At 43.4% G+C, this 19,683-nt stretch overlaps 1 protein-coding gene and 1 long non-coding RNA gene across 2 annotated transcripts; one reads left to right on the forward strand and one right to left on the reverse strand.

Moving 5' to 3' along the window:
- Nucleotides 1-1,170: 1,170 nt before the first annotated feature.
- On the forward strand, nt 1,171-16,093 carry LOC129490060 (retinitis pigmentosa 9 protein). Its single transcript, XM_055293487.2, has 6 exons — nt 1,171-1,394; nt 10,322-10,352; nt 11,443-11,572; nt 13,523-13,614; nt 14,333-14,394; nt 15,461-16,093. Exons 1-6 carry the CDS (start codon nt 1,243-1,245, stop codon nt 15,657-15,659), a joined length of 666 nt encoding a protein of 221 aa, XP_055149462.1. The 5' UTR covers nt 1,171-1,242; the 3' UTR covers nt 15,660-16,093.
- LOC129490064 (uncharacterized) lies at nt 2,092-15,040 on the reverse strand. The gene is made up of 4 exons (XR_008660152.2): nt 14,918-15,040; nt 5,418-5,591; nt 4,044-4,242; nt 2,092-2,342 (listed from the first exon to the last, which is right to left on the reverse strand). It is a non-coding gene; the product is annotated as an uncharacterized lncRNA (long non-coding RNA).
- Nucleotides 16,094-19,683: the final 3,590 nt, after the last annotated feature.

Genomic DNA, 19,683 nt, shown 5'->3' on the forward strand with positions numbered 1-19,683 from the left:
TGAGGAGAGTCATGTCCTAAAAGAAAGAAAAAGCTATTCATCATGATGCAAGACTTCAAAATATGTTAATCATCATAAAAGTTGGGCAGTTCATGTGGACAATCGCCATGCAATTGCCCATAATCTATCCCTGCAATACACTTTTTCTATGTTGAATTTTCTTTTTAGTTTGCTTTTGTTTTTCTATTTTCTCTTTCAGCTTTTTCATTATTTTAAATTGTCAGCATTATATTTTACAATTCACTATGCTATGTATTACATCTTAACATCATTTCTAACACTGGAGGCATCAACTGTATAAAGGCTTTTAGAGGGTTCAAATTTGTTTTATGCATTTTTTGCAAATATGACTCAAAGCTCATTATTACAATGGCGACTGTGTATGTAAGCATTCTACATATATGTAAAAATGTAGAAATTTCCTCGATAAATAACTAAGTGTCTTTTCTGTACATCTGCATTTGTGAAAGATGAAATTTCTCAAGATCTTGGCTGTTTGGGTGACTGGCACAGTGGTGATGTCACGGTGACCCATCCTGTCAAAAGAGGTTGTCTCTCATGGTATTTCAGATGACCGCAGTTACAAAGCTGGGTGCACACAATTACCGAACACAATTATATGTTTACACATTTCACTTTTTGAATTTTTTTTTTTTTTCTGAGAGACAATCTCGGTTTTTCGCCCAGACTGGAGTGCAGGGGCACGATCTCGGCTCACTGCAACCTCTACATCCTGGGTTCAAGCAATTCTCCTGCCTCAGCCACCCAAGTAGCTGGGACTACAGGCGCCCGCCACCACGCCTGGCTAATTTGAACTTTTTTTATGAATACAGTTCATCTGCTCATTCCTATGTGACTGTTGCTAGTATACCTGAGGTGGGTGTGGCCGGGCGGGAACCTCCAGGCTCCGGGAAGCTCACCCAGGCTCCCAACCAGCGCCCCACCCCGCTTCGGCTCCAGCTAGGCGGCGCTCCCCACCCACCGGCAGCAGCCTGCCTGGCGGCTGGGCCCGAAACACGGAGCCCTGACTTGGGGCCCGGCGCGGGGAGGCGGGGATCGGGCGGCCGAGGCTGAGACTTCGGGGCCGCTGGGGTGAGTTGCGGGGCGGCGGCGGGAGGGGGCGCTGCGGGGTCCCGCGACCGCCGCGCGGAGGAAGTGCTCTCTTGGCCGCCGCCGCCGCCGCCGCCGCCGCCGCCGGAGCCGCGCCGCAGGAGTTGCCCGAGCCGCGCTGCGGGGGCCGAGATGTCGTCCCGGCCGGGGCGCGAGGACGCAGGGGCTGCGGGCGCGCGGCGGCCGCGTGAGCCGCCGGAGCAGGAGCTGCAGCGACGTCGGGAGCAGAAGCGGCGGCGGCACGACGCGCAGCAGCTGCAGCAGCTCAAGCACCTGGAGTCCTTGTGAGTCCCAAGCGCGGCCCATCTTCTGAAACTAGGGGCGCGGGACGCCGCCGTTGGCGCTAGGCCGGGTCCTCCCAGCCCCCACGAGCAGGCAGCCGGGCCGGGCCCGGCAGGAGCCTGGTGCGGGCGACCGATCTCGGGCGCCGAGGTCAAGGACTTGAAGTCCGTCCTCCTGGTGGGGAGCGAGGGGCGTTCAAGGAGCCAGCTGCCGCTCGGCATCAAGCCGAATCTGACTTGGGAGGTCCTGCGCTTCCGTAGCTACAGGGGGTTCCAGGAGAGTCCAGATGACCCGGCAGAGTGTGGTGTAAAGAAAATTCAAATGTAGGGGAAGGAAATATGGCTTCCTTCTACGCTTCTAAGTTCTTAAGCTGGGCCACAAATTAAATTGTCATAAGACAGATTAACAGGAGAAAAACTTTTAATTATGTACCCGTGCACTAGAGGGCCACAAAAGTGGGAGATTGAAAGAAGGGCCAGGGAATAGGGGCGTGGGCCTTTTGGGGCGTGGTGGAGACCTTATGGAAGGGTGAGGGGGAAACATGGTGAATAAAGGTTGCTTTGTTATCCCGATGAGGCGCTCAGGCGATAAAAGTTTCCCCCAAGCAGCTGTCTTCCTGATACAGATACATTTACTACAGAAAATTTACTCTATAGGTGTAAATTTCTCTTTACAACAGGCGAGTCGAAAAAGAATAGCAAAAGGAAAAAAAGCAGTCATACTTTATTTTAGGCAGTTGAGGGGTAGCTGAATAAGTTATCCTGTGTTGTTTGGTTCTGTTACTTATAGCTCAAAGTCATCAATATGCCAGGGTGGCATGTTTGGGGATGGTGTATTCTTGTCTTTTGCAGTCATTTATCAGGGTGGCGTTTCCTAAATTCTAACACAGACCTCAGGTGGAAAGTTCAAGCAGCAACTCTTTCAGTTCTTGTCCGTGATTCTATAATTAGCTGCATAAAACAACCTTTTCTAAGTGTGGCATTCACTCAATTATTCAAGAATTCGTTTCTGTTTTAGGCACTTCTAGTTACCTGTGCTAAGTAGGTGTTAAATTGAGTATAGCCTAAAACTGCCTCCTTGAATATTTTAAGTTTAGCCTAAAAGTTTCTCTATACTTAGTGAACTGTATCCTAAGTGGATGTGTAAACAGACTGTAACCTACTATTATAAGTACCTGAGTCTCAGACAATCACAGCAGCTGATTTTAAGGCCGTCACAGGTGGTCAACCTTTGAAACCCTGTTCAAAGAAGGCAGACGCCAGGCTGTATGGAATCCAGCTGTTTCTCTACCTCATTTGCTTTTCTGTGCATCACTTTCCTTTTCCTGTCCATAAATGTTATCCCACCAGGTGGCAGCCTCAGAGTTGCTCTGGACCTATTCTGGTTATGGCGGTGCCCTCTTTGAAAACAGTTCTTTGCTCAAGTAAAGTTTAATTTGTCTACTTTTAAAAAAACATAATTCATATAAGAAAAGATCCTCAAAGAGTTAAAATCCTTTATAATTAACCTTCTGGGAGGTTTGATGTGAGATAAATTCCTATGTTGGGACCTGGCCTGCTCTTTTTCCAGTGTGGCCCGCTCTGAACGACTTTTCCCCTTAGCATGGCAGAGGTTGCAGGATAGAGACCCTGCATTGTGGGCATCCACGTTACAGGGCAGTCCTGGCCCTTTCAAGTCACTATGTGGCGCTCTTGCTCTCCCAGGGAAGTCAGGTGTTCAAAGAACTTCCCCTAGCATAAGCACCAGAATGCCTGGCCCTGCTCAGCCCTCAATATATTTAGCTATAGATGCTAGAGGATGGTTAATTCCACTTATTTGTAGCTCAGAGAGCTTTTTCACAGATGAGAGAGATTATAACCTACTTTTACAGATGAAAAACTGGAGGAACAGTGATTGTCATGTGATCAAGCATACATTGACCAGTTAACCAGCAAATCTAGAGCTGAACCCAGGTGTCTGATTGACTGGTGGGATTTTTCCAGCTTCTGAGATTTAAAACTGAATGAGCTGTTGAGACATTTGCTTTGGCTAGTTCAGAATCTTGTTTGAGCTTTAAATTGTATTTATACCAGAGTAATGTGTAGTTTTAAAATTCAAATAGTACTAAAAATGCTACCAAAAAATAGCAATAGGCTGCCCAGCTCCTCAGTAACCACTCATATTCCCTGTGTCCCTCTTCCCCCTCCCAAACCAGGCTTCTCTGTGTGAACTTTTAGGTTTTACTTCTGGGATTTAACTGTATATTTATTTTTATTTATTTATTTTTTGAGATGGAGTCTCGCTCTGTCACCCAGGCTGGAGTGCAGTGGCGCAATCTTGGCTCACTGCAACCTCCACTTCCTGGGTTCAAGCAATTCTCCTGCCTCTGCCTCCCAAGTACCTGGGACTACAGGTGTGCATCACCATGCCCAGCTAATTTTTATATTTTTAGTAGAGATGGGGCTTCACCATGTTGGCCAGGATGGTCTCGATCTCTTGACCTAGTGGTCTGCCTACCTCAGCCTCCCAAAGTGCTGGGATTATAGGCATGAGCCACTGCGCCTGCCAACTGTATATTCCTGAATTGTATATTTATACTGTTTACATCAATTCAACATCTTAGACATACCTATTAACTTCTTGTCACAGTAAGGATTTAGTTCTTTACCTACCCTTCTTGTTTCCAATCTTCCAGTGTAGTTCCATCATAGCAATATTTGCTAAACGAATGCTTAGTATTAACATTATTATAACTAGGCTGTGCTCTGTGGCTCACGCCTGTAATCCCAGCACTTTGGGAGGTAGAGGTGGGAAGATCACTTGAGGCCAGAAGTTCTAGACCAGCCTGGGCAACATTTATAGACCTTATCTCTGCAAGAAAGAAGAGAAAAGAAATTAACCAGGCATGGTGGTACATGCCTGTCATTCCAGCTACTCAGGAGGCTGAAGTGGGAAGATCTGCTTGAGCCTGGGAGGTTGAGGCTGCAGTAAGCCATGGTTGCACCACTGCACTCCAGCCTGGGCAACAGAGTGATATCCTGTCTCAAAAACAAACAAAAAAACAGCAATATAACTATGAATTATTAATCACTTTTGAGCCAAGTAGTGTACTCTGATTTATTTTGCTTTCTATACTATTGTTAACTTTTAAGTAGTTAATAAGAGTCTTTGTTTTTCACTTGCTTAATTTTCTACTGCTGTTTTTCCCCCAATGTCTCCAAAATCTGAGTACCATAAAGGTGAAAAGGTATCTTTCCTTACCTATCATAGGAGTCACAGCAGATACTCCTATAACAAAAGATAGGTCAATAAGAAAAAAGCATAAATGTATTTAATCAAAGTTTTATGTGACATGGGAACATTGAGAAAGGAAGACCCAGAGACCCAGAGGAAACTATTTTTATGCTTAGTTTTGGATGAAGAATGTATAGCAGTGTAGAAATATAATTGGACAAAAAAGGGTATAATACAGTGGCAATAGGGAAAATCAGCAAGGCCTGTCGATTCAGATTTTTCAGGCCTCTCTATGTATGATAACTTCCTCCCAGGTATGGGGCAGGACCCTCTCTGGAATGAGGCGTCCTGATCTATCAAACAAGGTAGGTCAGCTAATTTTTTTTATGGCCAGCTCCGAAACAGAAAGGCAAGGAAATGTTAGGGTAATATTTGTAGGAATTTATTATTATTATTTTAAATATTTTTTAAAAAGTTCCACTGAGATTTTATCATTTTTTAAAAAAAAATTAAAGTTATTTTTAGGTCTTCTGGCTTGCTTTGTGGGAGACTTGTTCTAGTTTTTATGGCCCACTTGTGGAAAAGAGGAATTCTGGCCTCTCTGACTGCTTTGGGGAAGAAAGAAGGGCAGGAGACAGGAGGGCAAGAGAAGGTCAGAGAGCAACTTTCTTCTGAGGCCTTCTCTAATCTCATTTAGTTCAAAGTACTCAGCATGCCAAAGCACCATACTTTGGGGTATCATTTTCTGAGCCCCAGTGGTACTTTTTCCACACATAACTACATATCAGGTAATTAATCAGTTCATTTTTTACCTAGGCTCTTCATTCTGTTGTCCTTCGGTACACTGGTTACTTTTTAGACCTGGTCCAGCAGTGGTCCTAGGGCATCCTTTCCCACTCTCCTATCTTGCATCTCATTCCTGGATTCCACGTCTTCCTCTTTATATGTTTACTCTCACATTTTACCAAAGCCAATTCTGCAACTTCCTATGAAAGAGTGCATTGGAGGTAAAGTTTTTGACACCTTGCATATCTGAAGATGTCTTTATTCTATCCTAAAACTTGGTACATAATTTGACTAGGTATACAATTATAGGTCAAAAATCATTTTGGGGCTGGGCATGGTGGCTCACACCTGTAAACCCAACACTTTGGGAGGCCAAGGCAGGAGAATCATTTGAAGCCAAGAGTTCAAGGCCAGCCTGGGCAACAATGTGAGACCCTGTCTCTACAGAAAATTTAAAAATTAGCCAGGCACGGCCGGGCGCAGTGGCTCACGCCTGTAATCCCAGCACTTTGGGAGGCCGAGGCCGGCGGATCACGAGGTCAGGAGATCGAGACCATCCTGGATAACACGGTGAAACCCCGTCTCTACTAAAAATACAAAAAAATAGCTGGGCGTGGTGGTGGGCGCCTGTAGTCCCAGCTACTGGGGAGGCTGAGGCAGGAGAATGGCGTGAACCCAGGAGGCGGAGCTTGCAGTGAGCCGAGATCACGCCACTGCACTCCAGCCTGGGCAACAGAGTGAGACTCCGTCTCAAAAAAAAAAAAATTAGCCAGGCACAATGATACGGACCTGTAGTCCCAGCTACATGGGAGGCTGAGGCAGGAGGAAAATAGTAACAACAATTTTCACTCAGTTTTGGCGATAGTACATCACTATCTTCTAGCTTCCAAAACTGCTAAGGAGTTTGATGCCATTCTGACTCCCTTTCTTTTGTAAGTTACCTGTTCAAGTTCACCTCACCCTTAAATGTTAAGAAACTATTCTTTATTGCTGCCATCCTGAAGTTTCATGATAATGTTAGTCTTTTCCAATTGACTTTTTTTTTTTTTAACTTTTATTTTAGGTTCAGGGGTACATGTGCAGGTTTGTTTTACAGGTAAACTCATGTCATGGGGATTTGTTGTACAGATTATTTCATCACCCAGGTACTAAGCCTAGTACCCAAGAGTTATTTTTTCTGATGCTCACCCTCCGCCCACCCTCCACCCTCAAGTGAGCCCCAGTGTGTGTTGTTTCCCAGTTTGTGCAGTTGACCCTTTTTTCTTGACGTGTCATAAATGCATTAACTACATACATAAATTTATGTCTTATTTCCTCTCCCCAATTTTGTTTTTTCCTTCTGTTGATTTTCTGTTGCTCTATCTCTTCTGTCTCCTTGTATTTTCATTGTACTTCGTAGATGTATCCTTTTCTCTACTAAACATTTAATTGTTATATTTCTAAATCAAAAAGCTTTTTCTCATTCTGCAAGTTTTTTATATTATCCTGTTCTTGTTTCATAAGTGAAATATCTTCACTCATCTATGAGTATAGTCACTCGTTTTTCTTTTTTGTTGTCTTTTGTTCCCTACATTGCCTCTATTTCTTGTTTGCCTTTTCTTTTGATTGCTGTCTTCCATTTAGTAATTTTTTTTCTTTCTCTAATATCTGGGTATTCTTGAATCTCAACCATATTTTGTTTTGTTTTGTGTTTTTTAGAGACAAGGTCTTGTTCTGTCACCCAGGCTGGAGCACAGTGGCACGATCATAACTCACTGCAGCCTCGACTTCCTGGGCTCAAGTGATCCCCCCTGAATCAGCCTACAGAATAGCTGGGACTGCAGGTGCACACCATGACACCTAGCTAGTTTTTTTACACTTTTTTTTTAGAGATGGAATCTTCCTATGTTGCCTAGGCTGGTCTCGAACTCCTGGCTTCAAGGAATCCTCTCACTTCAGCTTCCCAAAGTGCTGGGATTACAGGCATGAGCCGCTGCTCTGGCCTCAACTCATTTAAGAGTAGGCGCTATACAGCTCTTGTCAAGGGCAGCTGTGTGGGAGAGAAAAAAGAGAGAAGGTGTTGTTTGTTGATCAGACAGCTTCATGATAGGGCGCTCATGCTGCAGGGTACCCTTTTTATCAAGAGACTTCCAAATGTCAGTAGTTGGAGATTTTTTTCTGGGGCTCCTAAGTTCCTCTAGAGAAGGGTCTTGAGTCCTCTGCCTGGGGGCCAGGGATCTCTGCCTGGCTGCCAGTGTTGCTGAGTTGGAGAGGCTAATCCTGCAGCCTCCTTCAAGTGTTGGGCAGGCAGCCTCCTGGCTGTAGGAAGGAAGCCTCATCTTCTGAAAACTGTTACTTCCTTCACCCCAGGAAGTCCATTGCTATTTCCACTGTCCCAAATTTGTTGAAAACTTCCTCTGATGTTGCCTCCTTTTGGGATATCTTTATGGCCTTTTTATTTTTTCACTGTCATTTTTAAAGCGTCTGGGGAAGGAGATAGATAAGCATGTTGGTCAGTTGGCCATGTTAAATGGGAAGCCCCACAGTGCTCTTTTATAAATTGAATTCATATCTTTGCATCCCTGATGTGATGGAGTCTCCTGAGTCTGCACCATAGTTTTCCCTCGGTGACCCTGCCTGCCAGGCCCCTGAGGGCATAGGAAGCTTCCACCTGCTCCAACACTCTCTGTCACTCAGTAGCTCCTGGGCTGCCAGGCATAACAGAGTAGACCTTCTGGGTGTATGTGGTAGTTTCACCTCTGCCACGCAGCCACTTGGATGCAGCTGCAGGAACAATTGTGTGGAATGGAGTACACTTGCGTTAGGGACTCTTCTCAAAGAAAACCCATCTCAACAGTCAACAGAAAGAGTAATTTGAAACACTTAACAAAAGATTTCTTACTCTGTACACACTTGAGAAGACAGAGTGTCTCCCCTCAAACATAATTGTAGTCTTCTTCCTACTCAGAGAAAGTTAGTACAGTCGGAATGACTAAGTAAGGCTTTTCAGATGGCACAAAATAATGCACCTCAATCAACTTTTTTTTTTATCTTAAGAATTAACTGCAGCTGGACACAGTGGCTCACGTATACAATCCCAGTACTTTGGGAGGCCAAGACAGGAGGACTGCTTGAACCCAGGAGCTCGAGGCTGCAGTGAGCTGTGATCACGCCACTGCACTCCAGCTTGGGTGACAGTGACTGCAAAGATAAATGCGTACCTCTTAACTGTCACACCATAGAACCTAAACTGCGCATGAACATACTTCAGTTTTCTAGTCTGTATTTAGTAGTTAAATACTACTTTCAGAAATACATTTTTGAGTATACTACATTAGTGAATTGTTCAGCCCTAGGAAACAACATGAACCACCCTTCTTTAAACTTGTGAAACCACTTGTAAAATGGACTTTGGGAATGCCATTGCTGATAATATTATACTTCCAAATGTGCAGTTGCATCACACTCATTTTCATCTGGGCAAGAACAGTTACTTTTTTTGAGAATTTGGATCTCAGTTTGATTGGCCATATATTTTTTGTATAATGCTTGTGGCTCAAAAGGATTCATTTATTGGATTTTTGGATTTATAGACTTTACTGTCAAGCTCCTTCTAGTCTCTATGCATAAGGTATAGCATTAATGTTTCTACTGAATGGCTACAGATAAACTGTATCATCTTCACAAGTTGTGCAGATTTCCATTGTTTTTGCTCCATTAGGCCTATGTCATGCCACAGCTTTTTGTTAGAAATATTTTAAGCATCTGCTTTGGGAAAGCACTGTACCACACTTACAAAGCTAATCCTGTTAATACACAGTTGTTTACTATTTAATCTTGAGGGAACAGATCCGGGATTAGTAGTATTTCTTATCCATTGTCCATCAAGTTGCTTTCTCCCACATCTTATAGAAGGGGAGAATGAATTTTTTTTTTTTTTTTTTTTTAAGACAGAGTCTCACTCTCTCTTCCAGGCTGGAGTGCAATGGCATGATCTCAGCTCACTGCAACTTCCGCCTCCCGAGTAGCTGGGATTACAGGCACCCACCACCATGCCCAGCTAATTTTTGTATTTTTAGTAGAGACGGGGTTTCACCATGTTGGCCAAGCTAGTCTCGAACTCCTGACCTCAAGTAATCTGCCTGTCTCGGCCTCCCAAAGTGCGAGGATTACAGGCGTGAGCCACCACGCCTGGCCGAATGAAAATTTTTTCACTTTTCCCTTAGTCTATTCTTGACTCCCTTTTCCAATATTCATTGTCTTCTAAAGGGTCCCTTAAACTATGCATAAGACGAGAGTCCGAATGAAGAAAACATTAACTCATTAAGTGTTTCTATATGTTGCAGCCATTCTGAAGTATTAAAATGAGAGAGCCAGGTGTCATGGTGCCATGGTACACAATTGTAGTCCCAGCTACTCAGGAGGCTGAGGTGGGAGGATTGCTTGAGGCCAGGGGTTTGAGACCAGCCTAGGCAACACGACAAGACCCTGTCTCAAAAAAAAAAAAGTACTTCCCTAAAGGTTTAAAGGGTCAAGGGACAGACCTGAGCTAAAAATATTTGCATATTACTCTTTTGAGAGGAGGTACAAATTGCTTTAGGAGCCTGAGAGTTGCTCTTTGAGTGCACAAACACCTCGCCTTCAGAATTTCCTTCCCATCTCGCTGCCTGTCCCATCTGGAGACTTGGGTGCTCAGCATTCTGTGTCTCCTCTGGGTTCAGTCCCTGGAGGGAAATAAGGAAGGCCTGGCCAGTCTCAGATGGCAGGTGCCGCTCAGCACAGGGAGAAGTGTTCTGCTCTTCTCAGGTGATTGCTCATCTGCAAACCAGTGATAAAAGCCTATTGTTGCTAAAATCTCTGATTAAAAATCCTACAGCCCCTTTTTTGCAGTAACTTGATGTGTTATGTTTACATTAACATGGTTGATAAGGTTTTGTTTTTTGTTTTCCAGTTATGAAAAACCTCCTCCTGGGCTTATCAAGGTTAGTGTGAAGTTTGTACTCTTGGTTATTCCACTAGACATACTTGTAGGCTCAGTAACTTGTTAAGAAAAATGGTTGCATGATGTTAAATCTCCTTTTACCGAAAGCCTGTTTCTTTCCTGCAGATGACTGAGGGGTCATAATTTTTAGTTTTGTCACAAGCCCCTGCCTTTGCGGAAATTTCGTCAGCATTGTTTCCCTTCCCTGAAGAACCAGTGCAGGCCCACGTGGATTCCTTGGCCATGCCCCTCTTCTCTCTTGCTAGGGATGGCATCTCTAAGCTCCTTTTCCTTGTCAGCCTCACCCGGCTCAGCCCCTCGGTCCATCCTCTGCTGGTTTCTTGAGCTCAGCAGCTCAGAGAGCAGTAAACTCTGAGATCTGACAGCTATCCAGTCCCGCTCCTCGGTGCAGGCATCCCTCCTGCAGCTCCCTGGCCACGGTGCCAGGGTGTGTGTGCACGAGGGAGACTTAGAGTGGCAGGCCACGGCCAAGAAAACTTGCTGTTTCATAAATCTAAACGAAGAAATATTCTTTAAAAACATTAGTCTATTATAAATTTAATATGCATAGAAACTTGAAAAAAATCCAAAAGTTTGAAAACACATTAATTGTAAATGCAGTTATTGAGTGGTAAAAATGCACATCAGAGATACAGCATGCGTGTGACTGTAAAACATGACAGGGCCTTCAGGGTATAATAAGCTATTCTAGCATAACAGGCCATTTCTATTATTCCAGGAAGCCTGGTTTACTTTAATTCTACATTTTGAGGTACTGAAACTTTTTTTTTTTAATCTTAGAATCTAATTTGGAGCTCACCAGTCATTGCTATGTAAGGACAGATTTTTCTGCTTCACCAGTAACTTTTCTCTAAGAACAGCTACATTGTTTTTGGTATAGTTCTTCTGGTACATTTGTTTCCTGTCTTTTCAATCAGGTGTAACTTGTCTTTTTTTCTAGTTTTGAGGGGTAACTAAGATGATGTTGGCACCGGAAGCCCAGGAAAAAGCCAGACAAGGGTGGCTCCAAGGGGAGCAGGAGAGAATCCCAGCGCTCTTGCCATGCTGTTTACACCTGTTCCCTTTTTTAGGAAGATGAGACTAAGCCAGAAGATTGCATACCAGATGTACCAGGCAATGAACACGCCAGGGAATTTCTGGCGCATGCACCAACTAAAGGACTTTGGATGCCACTGGGGAAAGAAGTCAAAGTTATGCAGTGTGAGTGTGGGAGAGTTTCCCTAATCCATGCAACTTACATGCCGCAGTCTACAAAGAGTGTTTACTTCTTTTATTTAACTTGTTCTCACCATAGCCTTCTTATTGCCAAGGCATGTTCTCCATCTTCTAGATGAGGAAGCATCCATCCCACCCCCCACCCCCATGCCATGTGAAGAAGAAAGAGGGCTGTCATCTTAAGCCAGGAAGAAATCTCTCACCACAAACCCACCTTGCTGGGACCCTGATCTCAGATTTCCAGCCTACAGAATGAATGAGAAAACCAGTTTCTGTTGTTTAGGCCACCCAGAATACAGCATTTTGTTATGTCAGCCCGAGCTGACTAAGACACCATCTTTCTGCAGGTTCCCTTAGCCTCTCTCCTGTGTTGGATCACCCATTTTCCTGTGTCTCGAGTCTTCTTTATTATCATATCCTCTCCTTATGATATAACATCCCATGGCAGTTACCTTCAAAATGGGTTTATAGGAGATAAAAATGTCAAGACCTTTACTTTTCTGGAATCGTCTTTGACAGATTTTTAACTTTACCAGGATATTGAATTCTAATTTAAAAATCAGTTTCCTTGAGAATATGATGGGAATGCTTCATTGCCTTGATCATTGTTAAGAGCAAAGACAACGTGCCTCAGAGTTCAATATCTGTCTGTTTTTCTTCTTTGGGTGGGTTATATTTTCCCACAGAAGGCTCCCACATGGAGGGAAAGCCATGCTATGAGTGTTCTGGGAGCCGAGTGGAGGGAGCCTGGAAATGTGTCCATCTGCTTTTCATTCATTCGCGTGACCCTTTGTGGCTATTGCAGCAGCTTCCTTCAGACCTACCTGATGTCTCCCTGGTCTCCCTGGCCAGAGACCCTCTGTTTTACCTTTTCCACACATTAAACAACCTTCTACCGGGGTCAGGGAAACAGGGTCTCACTCTGTCACCCAGGCTGGAGTACAGTGGTGTGATCACAACTTACTGCAGCCTCACCTCCCAGAATCAGGTGATCTCACATCAGCCTCTGACATAGCTGGGACTAAAGGCGTGCGCCACCAGGCTTAGCTAATTTTTTTGTATTTTTGTAGAGATAGGGTTTCACCATGTTGCCTAAGCTAGTCTCTAACTCCTGGCCTCAAGCGATCTACCCGCCTCTGCCTCCCAAAGTGCTAGGATTACAGGTAGGAGCCACTGTGCCCAGCCAACATTAATAGTGTAAGAGAACTTGTGATTTTATTTACTTAAAACTGAGAGTTTTGAACAGACTCAACCTGAGAAAGAAGCTTTTATAGTGTCTAAAATAGTAAATGAGAAGCAGAGATACTTTATGAAAACACTTACTCTGAAAAATATACTGAAACACACTTTAAAAAAAATTTACCTTTTGGGCCGGGCGTGGTGGCTCACACCTGTAATCCCAGCACTTTGGGAGGCTGAGGCAGGTGGATCACCTGAGGTCAGGAGTTCAAGACCAGCCTGGGCAACATGGCAAAACCCCGTCTCTATTAAAAATACAAAAATTAGCCGGATGTGGTGGTACGCACCTGTAATCCCAGCTACCCAGGAGGCTGAGACAGAAGAATATCTTGAACCCAGGAGGCAGAGGTTGCAGTAGCTGAGATCACACCACTGCACTCCAGCCTGAGCGACAGAGCAGGACTCCATCTCAAAAAAAAAAAAAAAAAAATTCACCTTTTGAAGTAATTTTCCATTGGATTGCTTCATAAATACTTGGTGATAGAATATTATTCCTAAAGGTATAAGACTAAAGGATGCTTGGGGAAGCAATTAGTTTACCTCTGTTTCTGGGATCTTACATGGCTTGTCCATAATTATGTTTTGTTTTAGAATTAGAGTTTAATGAAGAAAAACTTGAATATATTCTGCTGATTCTTTATCTTGAGTAGGTGAAACTGTGTTATCTTACAGAAATATTTCTCTTTTTGTTTTTAGGTTGGCGTTGCAAACGGTATGGTCACCGAACGGGTGACAAAGAATGCCCTTTCTTTATCAAAGGCAATCAAAAGTTAGAGCAGTTCAGAGTGGTAAGTTAAGTCCCAGAGTGTCAATTTACATTTATCAGAGATAGTGAAAATCAGTGAAGCATAAAGTCACCAGTGAACTGAATGTTCACATAAAATACATTCCCAGAAGCCCTTTGACCAAAGTGTGTGCTGTTAACTACATGCTTATTAAATTACATTTGTATGACAAATTAGCTCTTTAACAAAAAAAGGAATTCTTATTAAAGTGGTCTTTGCTTATAACTTGGAACAGTGATTTTTTTTTTCTGAAACAGACATTGTTATCTATTCAACCCCACTTTTTAAAATTTACTGTGTAAAAAAGTCATGTTTCATGACTAAAATCAGGGATTTAATTTCCCAGTCTTTAAAGAGTACATGTCTTTAAATTGTAAGATTAAAGTGTCCGTATATTTTTTCTTTAGATGACAGTTATTTCCTGTATTTTTCTTTTGTTTTTGAGGTGGCATTGTTACAGCTCTGTGACTGCTCCTGCAGAGCAGGGCTACCCCAAAGACAGTGTGCTGAGAGTAGCCATTTCCCGTATTTTTCTAATTGGAAAATCCATTTTTTAGCCTTAATGAGTTTTCAGTGATGTGACCTAGAACATGTTGAACATGCAGCTTCATGAAACAGTAAAAAAAATAAATAAACTGGTATTCATAACATAGGCATTTCATTGTATTTAACTTGTGGTCCATGAAGCCTAACCAAACCTTAACCTTCTCTGACCCTTAAGGCACATGAAGATCCCATGTATGACATCATACGAGACAATAAACGACATGAAAAGGATGTAAGGTGAGGTCGTCCTGATGATATAACAATATTCCCTTAAAGTTTTAAAATTATATAAAGTTGGAGAAAACCACTCTAGTGTTAGAGGAATGGTGCAGTAAACGTGGTACTTCAATTGTGAAAATATGTGGAGTGCAGGAGTCATGGCTGAAAAGGCCAGTGCTGGGGAATGAGCAGGCCAGCCTCCTCCTTGGGTTAGCTTAAAGCCATGGGCTTGGTCCAGCTCTCTGGCCACTGCAGTTGACGTTGGCAACCCATGTTGTGCTGTCTACTTGTACAGTGTAATTGATATTTTCATGTGATTCAGTTTATCTTCTCCAGAGTCTTTAGGGATCTGAGCTTTTGTTAAAAATTATACTTAGGCCAGGCTCAGTGGCTCACACCTGTAATCCTAACACTTTGGGAGGCCGAGGCCAGCGGATCGCTGAAGTCCAGGCGTTTGAGACCAGCCTGGGCCATATGGCAAAACCCCATCTTTACAAAAAAAATGTAAAAATAAAAAGTAGCCAAGTATGGCAGCACGCACCTGTAGTTCCAGCTACTCGGGAGGATGAGGTGGGAGGATCTACTTGACCCCAGTAGGTTGAGGCTGCAGTAAGTCACGATTGCACCACTGCACTCCAGCCTAGGTGACAGAGGAAGACCCTGTCTCTAAAAAAAATAAATAAATAAGACATGATTAGAGAGAGGTGGAAAAAATTGGAGGGGTTGTTTTTTCAAATTGGTGGCATTATAACTGTTAAAGATGTAGGTTAAGAAATTGAGCAGTAGGGGAATGGTTTAGTAAAGTATGCGTCTGTTAGAAATTACAATTGTAAGGACTGTGGAAACATGCAGAAATGTCTAGGACAATGAAAAGAATACAAAGTGGCTTGTACACTGGTTACAGTCACGTAAAGTAGGCATTCAGGTGGAGAAGAATGAGAAAACAGGTAAAAGAAAAATACTGTCTTTGTGACATGGTTATTCATCATCCTCCTATACTGCTTTTGAATGACATATTTATCTAAGAAACTGTTATAAGTTAAAGCTAAAACTCACTGTTCTTTGGTCAATTTTGAATGTTTAGGATACAGCAGTTAAAACAGTTACTGGAGGATTCTACCTCAGATGAAGATGGGAGCAGCTCCAGTTCCTGTGAAGGTAAAGAGAAACACAAGAAAAAGAAGAAGAAAGAAAAGCATAAGAAAAGGAAGAAAGAAAAGAAAAAGAAGAAAAAACGGAAGCACAAATCTTCCAAGTCAAATGAGAGTTCTGACTCAGAGTGACAAGGATGTGACTTGTTCAACATTCTCTTCTCAAACACTGACCAAGGAACAGAGGAAGATGCAGTCAGAGAAAGTAGCAGGATAGAGACGCTGAGAGGAGGATATGTGGGTCACAGCAGTGAGCTCCCACCCACCTTCAGTGAAGATGTGACCCCAGGAGAGGGAGTGTCTCCTTCCAGGCGCTAGCTCTGGACAGCAGCTGATTTTGGGCAGGAAAGTTTCTTCAGTGTTGTCCTCCCTGCTGGTCACATGAGTTTACGATTCCTTTGAAGTGTCTCCCACGGGGTGGCAGGACTGGGAGAATCTCTGCGGCGTGTCTTCCAGGCCCTCCCACAGCTTGTGCCCTCCACAGTGTGGACTCAGGTCCCATAGACATCAGGCTGGAGTTTTCTCTGTTGTTGAGAATAATAAAAGCTCATTATTTATTTTTTAAATGGAATGTATTTATTTATGAATAATACATAAGTACAAATAATACATAATACAAATTTAAAAGGTACCTAAGATTTAATCATGAAAACTCTACTTTCTTCCTTTCCACTCCAGTTACCTTCCCCAATGTCTACCAGTGGTACTAGTTTCTTGTGAATATTTTATATATCACAAGCAAGTACAGGGCTTTTCTTAGCAAATGCTACCCACATTCACTCACACATAGTTACATTTTAAACTTAGAAGTATGAACATTACAGTGGTCAGTATCTGAGGGGGGTTGGATCTAGGACCAACTCCCTCAATCCCTCACAGATACCAAAATCCGTGGATGCCCAAGTCCCTTATATTAAATGGCGTGCTATTTGCCTGTTGCCCACACACATCTTCCCATATACTTTAATTCATCTGTAGATCACTTATAACACCTAATACAATGTAAATAGTTGTTATAATGTATTGTTTAGGGAATAAGGGCAAGAAAGAGTCTGCAAATGTTCCACAGAGACAGAACCATCCATTTATTTTTTTGAATATTTTCTATCTGTAGTTTGATGAATTCACAAATGTAGAACCTGCTGATAGGGTGGGCCCACTGTTTTTATATATCAAGTATTATTTGGATTTACTGCCATATCAGAAGTGTGCATTTCTATTTACCCGACATGATTTGTTGATGTGGGGACTAGGGAGTTCTTAAAACAATGAAAAACCTTGTATGGCTGCATTCTAATTCACTTGCTTTCTACTGCCGAAGTCCCACAATTTTCACAGAGTGACTCAGAAAAAGTTTAAGAATATACAGGGATTTCCATACTGGGTCAGGTACCCACATCCCAAAATCTCTCCCTTTCTTCCTCTTCCTGTTGCCTGACCACAGCCCACACATGCTCTTGTAGCTGAGACTAGGCCACAGTAGAGGCATCTCAGGAGGCCAAGGTGTTCCTGCAGCTAGAGGAGAGGAAGTCCATCGTTTGCTGAGCCAAAGTGAAGCCGGATCTTTCTCGTAGGCAAGTGTGTCCCTCTGTGGCTAACACTGGTCTCTTGCTGCTTTAGGCACTCAGTCAGGGTCCCAGAAACTCACTCCCATTTTCTGCCACTTTTCCTGGATTTTGGATTCCCTCCTTTTTAAGGAACAGCCAAGCCAGGCCCCGACTGACCCTTCTCCAACTCTCATCAGTCAATGCTACTATTCTTGGCCTTGGAATACAACCTCACGAACACAATCAAGAATGGGATGGCCAGGACTTACTATTTCTGAAAACTGTAAGGCCAGTGATTCAGCCTTGTCTTACACATCCTTGTCATGCAGAACACAGGCCATCTGTCCTCTGCCATATGCTCAGCATTTCCCACCCAGGTAGAGCTAGTCCTCTTCCAGGAATTGGCTACTGTCCCTCCTCAATCCCATTCATGATAAAAAGCATTCTTACACAACACGAGAGATGCTGCATCAATAATTCTCAAGCCTTTGAAGCATCCAGATCAACTAAAGATGCAGATTCCTGTGCTCCATTCAAAAACTACCAGAATTTTCCATTTCCTAGGTCTGGGATGAACCTGGGAATCTGCCTTGCTAACAAGTGATGCTGACGCTGTTGGTTCAGGAACCCCACTTGGAAAACCTGTGCTCTAGATCTCTACCCTCTTACTGAAGACTTCTTCCACTTCCTGCTTTAACTGGAATCCAGCCATCCACCCCTGCAGCCCTTGCAAGTAAATTGCTATCCCTTCTCTCTCACTGGTTTTCTCTGTCTTGTCTGTTTCTGGCCTAGATTCTGGGGAACATCACTTCAGCCTGTCATCTCCTCTGACCTGTCATCCTTTTGTCCAGCTTTCCCAAAAGAAACTTCAATTAAAATCTTTCACTTCTGCTTGTATATACAGACTGCACGGGGAAAACACATACCCATGTGGATTGATGTCCCCACAAATTCATCATCTCCAAACTCAAATATTTAAGAACTGACCCCAAAATGCTGACTAGCAAACCAAAAGCTTGTTAGTCATCTATTTAAACCTTCTTCATTCTCAGGCATTTCCTTCAGGTTCTGCATTTTCTACTCCTATCCAGGAAGACAATATCAGCCCTCAGACCTCCCCTCACTAACGCATCCTACCATCTCACCATCATGGGGTGCAAGTTCGGCAAAATTCTAAAATGACCCATGATCTCTCCCCCTAATCTTCAGTACTGTTAATAGGATGCATTTTACTCCTGTGACTGGATTATGTTACAAGCACAAGGATAGGGAGACCATCTGGGTGTTCCTAACCAAATCATAAGAGCCGTATGGAACTCCAGAGTTGTCTATGGCTAATAATCAAAGAGAAAGTAAGAGAGTCCAAGGCTGTGAAAGATTCCACACATCATCACAGGCCTTAAAGTTGAATGGGCCCACATGGTGAGGGATGCAGCAGACTCTAATCAAAGGTTCCTGACTAACAGCCAGCAAGGAAATGGAGCTCTCAGTCCTACAGCCGAAAGTAAATGAATTCTGCCACTCTCGATTCTGGATGCATATTCTTCCCCAGAGCCTCCAGATGGAAGCCCCCCTCTGCTGACATCTTGGGTTGGGGCTTGTGAGATGCAAAGTCGAGAGCCCAGTTGAGCCTGCTCAGGCTTCTGACCTACACCACCGTGAGGTAATCAATGATGGTGGTTTTGAGCTTTTACGTTTGTGAGAAAGTGTTAATACAGCAACAAACTGATCCAGAGGTTTAATGAGCTTTCCCTCTTCCTCTCAGGCCAGTCCATCACCTGTGCTCTGGACCCCACCATCAGCCAGCAGTAGGGGGCAGTGGCTGGAGCACTGGCCCTGCATCCAGACTGCCTGGCTTTGAGTCCCAGCTGTGCTAGTTGTGGAGTTGCTCCACCTCTCTGTGCCTCCATGTCCTTGACTGATCATATCCACCTCCTAGACTCCTCGTGAGAATGAGGGGACTTGATATGCGTAAAGCATTTAGGGCAGGGTGTGGCACATCTCAACTCTAAATGAATGTTACCTGCTTCTGCTGCTACTGGTACTGCTGTCACCATCATCTGATCCTTGGGGAGCTTCCTCCTTTATCCCATGTCACTCACGTCTTGAAACTCTTCCTTTCTATTGTGATCTTGCCACCAGTATTTAAAAACTGTTTTAAAATTGTAAAATACATGCTCATAAAGAGTTCACAATTCTGAGCCATTCAAGAATAAAAAGTGAAAGAGGAGTCTACTAATGATGTTTTGATACAGAACTCCAGATCCTGATCAAAATGCATCAGCAAACAGATGTACAGGAAGGGTTTTGAATTGCTAGTTAGTTTCACATAACTGATAAACACCAGGAATGCTGTTCTGTGACTCCATTTCACTCTATGTTGGTAATCTTACTGCTCACTACAAGCTTCAGGTGGCTACAAAATTCCTCAGTTTGAATGTGCCATGATTCGTTTAACCATTAGTCTACTTATCACAATTCATTTGTCTCCTATTTCTCATTCCTACAAATAAGACTGAAAAGAAAATCTTGGGTAAATATCTCAGTGTACATGTGCAAGTATTTCAATAGAATGGTTTCATAATGAGGCAATTGCGTATTTTAATTGT

This window comes from Symphalangus syndactylus, chromosome 9, assembly GCF_028878055.3.
Source record: "Symphalangus syndactylus isolate Jambi chromosome 9, NHGRI_mSymSyn1-v2.1_pri, whole genome shotgun sequence".
NCBI lineage: Eukaryota > Metazoa > Chordata > Mammalia > Primates > Hylobatidae > Symphalangus > Symphalangus syndactylus.